This window comes from Montipora foliosa, chromosome 1 (genome assembly GCF_036669935.1).
Source record: "Montipora foliosa isolate CH-2021 chromosome 1, ASM3666993v2, whole genome shotgun sequence".
In the NCBI taxonomy this organism is placed as follows: Eukaryota; Metazoa; Cnidaria; class Anthozoa; order Scleractinia; family Acroporidae; genus Montipora; species Montipora foliosa.
Genome location: NC_090869.1, coordinates 63588309 through 63593897, shown reverse-complemented (window position 1 = coordinate 63593897; position 5589 = coordinate 63588309). Strand labels below are relative to the sequence as shown.

Below are 5589 nucleotides of genomic sequence, written 5' to 3'. Positions count from 1 at the left end.
AAACTCAACTGCATTGGTCTTTAATCTTTAACCTGGCACTGACAAATGGCATAACAGAAGCAATAGCAGATTGAACTTAAATGCACAACAGCTTCACAACACATAACTATAATTTGAATAAATGTAAAAAATTTGTAGCAGTCAAACACCTTGCCAAACGTTTTACCAATGTCATGCGTTTAATACAATTCTTCAGGTACTTTCATGTTAAACAACACCTCAGTCTACACTTTCATTGATTCGAGATTCGGGATTTGGAGCGCCGAAGAAGTTTTCTCAAAATTTTATAAAGAAACACAATGTTATGCATGCACATTATGTTAATGTCCAGATTTATAGAACTCTCGTTGCCAATAGAATGTGGCATTTATTGCTATTTATAGATTGATCAATCAATCCATCAAGTTATAATCATGGTAATTTATACATCATAAATTGATTTGGAAGTAAATAATAAATTGTCATTGTTGAGATATGCATGACAGTGTTACCTGAAAATTAAATTGTCCCCTTGTTTGCCGCGCATAGATCTCTCTTTCTAAGTGTTTCCTAACTGGTTTATTTTGTGGTAAAATGAGGTACACACTGTGAATTGATCGAGAGTCATTCTACAATAGAAAATCAGTAAAGACAAAAAATTCAACTGACATTGTTTACAAAGCTCATCAAGTTTCACCAAAAATTCAGTCATAATACTGGTCAAGAAGATCACATAGCCAAAAAGTGGTCTACTACTTACTTGAAACATTTGGATTAAGTCAATAATGTGAGAGATAACATTTTCCGTGGAATAGCTGAAGTCCAGCAGAAATGAGATGCCTGCTTCTTTATACCAAGACCTACCAAAGAGACAATTAAATTATGCACCATGAGCCCAGGATATGAGTGCCATGGAAATTAGTTATTAAACTTATTATTATTATTATTATTATTATTATTATTATTATTATTATTATTATTATTATTATTATTATTATTATTATTATTATTATTGGTCAGTTGGTGTGTTTGGGATTTTTTCCCTAAAGCAGGCATTTTCAGTAAATCAAAATCACCTTCAGTTGGTACTAAGTTGCATCAGCATTCTTGCAAGCTTAGTCTAACAGTACTCAGTGCTCTAATTTGTGGTTTGTTACATCTGCAACTATTGTTGCAAGATGAAGAGGAAAGTGAAAAAATACTTATTTTATAAATTACAGTCAAACTCCAAGCTTTCATCTCAAGATTTTACTGATGCATTAGTTAATTGCTTTAAAACCTCATTAATTTTGAGCACGAAATGTGAGTCCTAATCGCAGGGGTTTCATTATTAAGTTTTAAAGTAGAAGGGACCTTGAGATAGAGTAAGCCAGCACCCCAGCCTATATATAGTCTGGCTTTTGATCTTGAAACCTCCTTTGGGCAACGGCAGGTACCGTACTCAGCGTAGACAGGTGCTAGTACCCAGGTCCCAGCTTCTAATAAAACCCCTGAATTATTATGCTGTATTTAAAATAATTCATTTATATTTCTCTTTCATCTAGTTTTTAGAATCCCTTTTGTCTCATTTGTTAATTAATTACTCAAAAAGTTAATATTACTGCTTGTAGATCTTGGGACAAACCGCTTAAAACAGAACCGATGCACAATACAAACCTGGCAAGAAATGAAAGATATTTGAGCAGCTGCAAAACATCACCTTTGCCCCACCGCACAAGGTTGGAATACCGCTGAGATGGTAATGTCAACAGGGGATGGCCTTTTAAGTCAAAACCACCTGAGAACAAAGAAAAATAATTGATCAGGTTAAAATTTAATTACCTTTAACCCAGTGACACCTCAAATGCCCTAGGACAGCCTCAGTTGATGAGTAAAATCGTCTGGCGTTTGACAGAGTGAAATCTGTTAAGTCGGACTCCTAAAGGTCAATCGGTTAAAGGATATTTTATAGTGCAAAGTTACATTGTGTGCTAACAGAAATCAGGGGAAAAGAACTCACCTGATAGAATGGCTATCTCTGATAAGATGAGGCCATCTTCAGGCATATACAAACGTTTCTCTTTCACCTTTGACCTTGAACCCATCACCTATATAAAACATGATGATTGGAGATAACTAAGTTAAAAATTCAACTTTTCCTCTCTAAAATTACTGGACATGCTTCCCTATAAAATAAATGCAAGCACTAAGGGTAAAGAAAGTAAACCAACAAATTTAAAGTATCCAATAACAAGATAATCTGTATAGTACCACAGGCATTTCAGGTTTGGCTTAATTTATTGGTTCAATCTAACAATAGTATTCTAAGAGAGACATATACATTTTATTTTTAAGATGATTAAGAGCTAATTATACAAAACACATCTTTAAATTAGGTCAAATCCCTAGAAAAACAATATTTATTGTTTGAACTTGCTTATGTTTTCAATTCACAGCATTAATCAAGTAGGATAATATACATCCAGCCTTTAGTCATTAATAGAAACTAGATGGCAGATGTCTAAAAATTTGCAAAGTAGCAAATGTTGCAACTGATTGGGCTTGATGGCCTGGGAGTCCTTGATGTCACAAGTGATCATGACAATAATAATGTTTCTTGCAGTCTTGCATTTCATTTCATTCAATTAAGCCACCAAAACCATTTGATGAGTTGACGTGTCAGCAAGTGATTTGCCTAGTGCAGTGGTTTCAATAAGCACAGACGGCTGAGGAAAAGTGTTGGCTTATTAATTCAATCAGAAGTCGGCTACTTTTTTCACCAACTTGATGAATAAGGTAATTCCCGTGAAAATGACATACTATCCAGAGTTTTGTCAAACATGACACAATTGATATTCATACACAGGACATTAAAAAATGCAATAAAAAGATGGAGTCACCATGCTTGTTTCTGCGCTGCATGCCCTTTATTCTAAGTGCTTTTTACCGAATTATGTGAGAAGCGTTCAAAAGTTGATCAACCAGAAAAATTGTTGTTATCAGTCTTAGTGAATATAACTGAAAACTTGTCTGAGACTACTTGTTTGTCCTGGCTGTAATCTTCTAGTACAGTGATTTCAAATTGCTCAATCCTTCAAAGAAATGTAAGCAAATCGGACTGCTACAGTCATAACCTTGCAAACACTCAGTGTCTGGCTCCAAATGCAGTGTCACATCATTTATATGTAAATACTACTGTGACAACTTGTACTATCCAACTTATTTTCTCCTTCAAATATGTTTTCCATGTACCTAATACGAATAAAATTAATACGACCATTCAAAAGGACGGAGTTGGGTCACTGTGCTCATTTATTGGCAAAACAACGGCAAATGGAGCGCAAAGGGGCAATTTCGACCTCAAAGTGATCATTTTCCACAAAAGGACAGGGGTGAGTTCCAAAACAACAACTTCTTAACCGAGAATAGTTGTCATGATTGCGCTTTTAAGCTTTTGAACACGTCAATAAAAGCGGTCTTTGTTGTCTCTCTTCAGATGGCCAGCGAGAAACACTGCCATCTTCAAAGTCACAATGTTATCCACAGTATGAGATGTGCAATGCAAAATAAGGGAATCAGCTTAAAGACCCAAGATTAAAATCCATTTTGACAATGACAAAAGTCACTTACCCTTCTCAAACCACCGAGTGAGTTCAAATTTTATTGAAATCCATGCTGGTAGAACAAAGCTGTTGTTTTGTCCTTGTTATAATGAACAGATTAATTTTGTGAATTTAATGGCATGGAAGCCTGCAATTTGTTAATATTTTGATGACAATTACTGAATCCAAATATTTACAAAATCAAGCAACAGTTCGTCATCCTTTCTGCATTCATTTGTTGTGGCACAAATTGATTGTTTGGTTCTCACATGAGCAATGGTTAGAAGGGATGGGAGGGTAGGGATGTCTTTAAGGAAATCCTCAAGTGCGTACCGCCATTTTCAAAGTGGGCCAAATTTGTTACAATTTGGGATGCAATGTACAGCTGAATGTATCGGAAATTTAGAAGATCCTTGAAGGTTACGTTGAGTTTTATTTTCATATTACTATGACGGTGTACAGAATTGGTAATCCTCGCCAACAAAACCCCATTCATCGCTAGTCATATCAATTAGAGGTACATTTGTCAGCATTTTAAAATTCCGCCGTTCACGACCTACCGCGAAGATCAAGCTAAAATTAAAAGTCTGTTTCACTGCTTGCACAAGAAAGGTTTTGGACAAAATTACTTATTGTTACGTTATTGTTGTGCAAGATTAAAAATTATGTTTGCATTTTCAAATAAGAATAAATATTTACTGTTAATCATGCTCAAATAATTCTGCAGATCGGAAACAAGTAAAAGCGTAGGTTGAATTTCTTCATGAAAATAAGGTCTTAGAAAACAGTTCATCTGGTTTTGAACTTCGCGGTCCCTTTTATTGGTCACTTAATTAAGTAAGTGTTGGGATTTGAGAAGTTGCAGCCGAAGGTCGTAACGTTGACTTCTAAATGAAAATCGTTAAGTAAATTCTTTTTTCTAATAGCATGTCAGTCACATTAAGTGTCATAATTCGTGAACAAACTCTTTAATACAGACTTCTCGATCAAACATTCTGATTCACACCAACGTACAATAATTGAGTTAATCCTGAAAATCGTATATACATGTTCAAAGAAAAGATCTCGGTCGTCACCAACTCAGTCCTGAAACAAGTCACTTACCGTTGGTTTCTAATCAGTCATGTCTGTTGTCTGTGGGTCTTTATCTTCCTGCTGGTATGCTTTGAACAGAAACATGATCGAGGAAAAACAAGCTTAATCCGGTTCCTCAAGTTCACCCACAGAATTTTCAGATCTCGTGCAATGAAACGGACCTTTGCAGCCCGCTTTGCAGTTCGAACGAAGCCTCTTCACAAATCCCACCTCTTAATTTAATTAAAAGCACACGCTAAAAAGGCGTTTACCAAACACATCACAACGACCGATTCATTCCAGCTGTCAAAAAGAGGTGGATTAAAATACGGTGTGTCCAAAACACATTGTACGTAAAACAACAATTCTCCACGACTGATCATAAAGTGATAAGTAAACGGTGAACGCGTTATGTTGTTTGGGACGAAACAAAAGTTACTAGGGTAGGGTCGGGTTAGTAGGAGTCCTTAGCAGCCAGGTCTTTGAAAAACAAAGAGCGTGACGCCTGGCGGAAAAGGACGAAATATTCCGCAAGCTTTTTGAAACGAGCTGAAAAAGGTAGTATCGTGAAATCTTCTTTTTGGTCCCAGTACATGGAAGACAAAGGTGAGAAGAGGATCTTGGGTCGTTCGTCGTTCTCTCTGCTCATAGAAAATGTTTCAGAACGATTGAGGAACGCATCTAGAGAACCAAGAGGAATTTGGAAATACTTTAACACCACAACGACCAAAGGAAAGAGAAATGTGGTGCTCTTGTGCTATGCGCTTGGATTTGGCGCACTTCACGTAGTATGGCAACAGTCAAAACGAAACAAAACTGTTATCGGCGAGAACACAGAAAGTATGCAAGAAGGTGAAACGAATTAAGCTGTTTGCTGAGGATCCGAAAAAGGTAATAAAAATACTACCGTGAGCGCGCTGGGGAGCAATTAGAGGCTACAGGGCTCTGTTGAAGA

The 5589-nt window shown here is 36.3% G+C and overlaps 1 protein-coding gene across 1 annotated transcript in view; it reads right to left on the bottom strand.

Annotated features, from left to right (window-relative positions):
• Positions 1-5063, bottom strand: part of LOC138004410 (uncharacterized) — a 30985-nt gene extending 25922 nt beyond the window's left edge. The window contains exons 1-5 of the mRNA XM_068850911.1: positions 4665-5063; positions 1979-2066; positions 1636-1756; positions 740-839; positions 492-608 (exon numbers count right to left, since the gene is read on the bottom strand). Of these exons, the coding sequence (XP_068707012.1) occupies positions 492-608; positions 740-839; positions 1636-1756; positions 1979-2063 (423 nt within the window). The 5' untranslated portion in view covers positions 2064-2066; positions 4665-5063. The remainder of the gene's footprint in view (positions 1-491; positions 609-739; positions 840-1635; positions 1757-1978; positions 2067-4664) is intronic.
• Between the last annotated feature and the right edge of the window lie 526 nt (positions 5064-5589).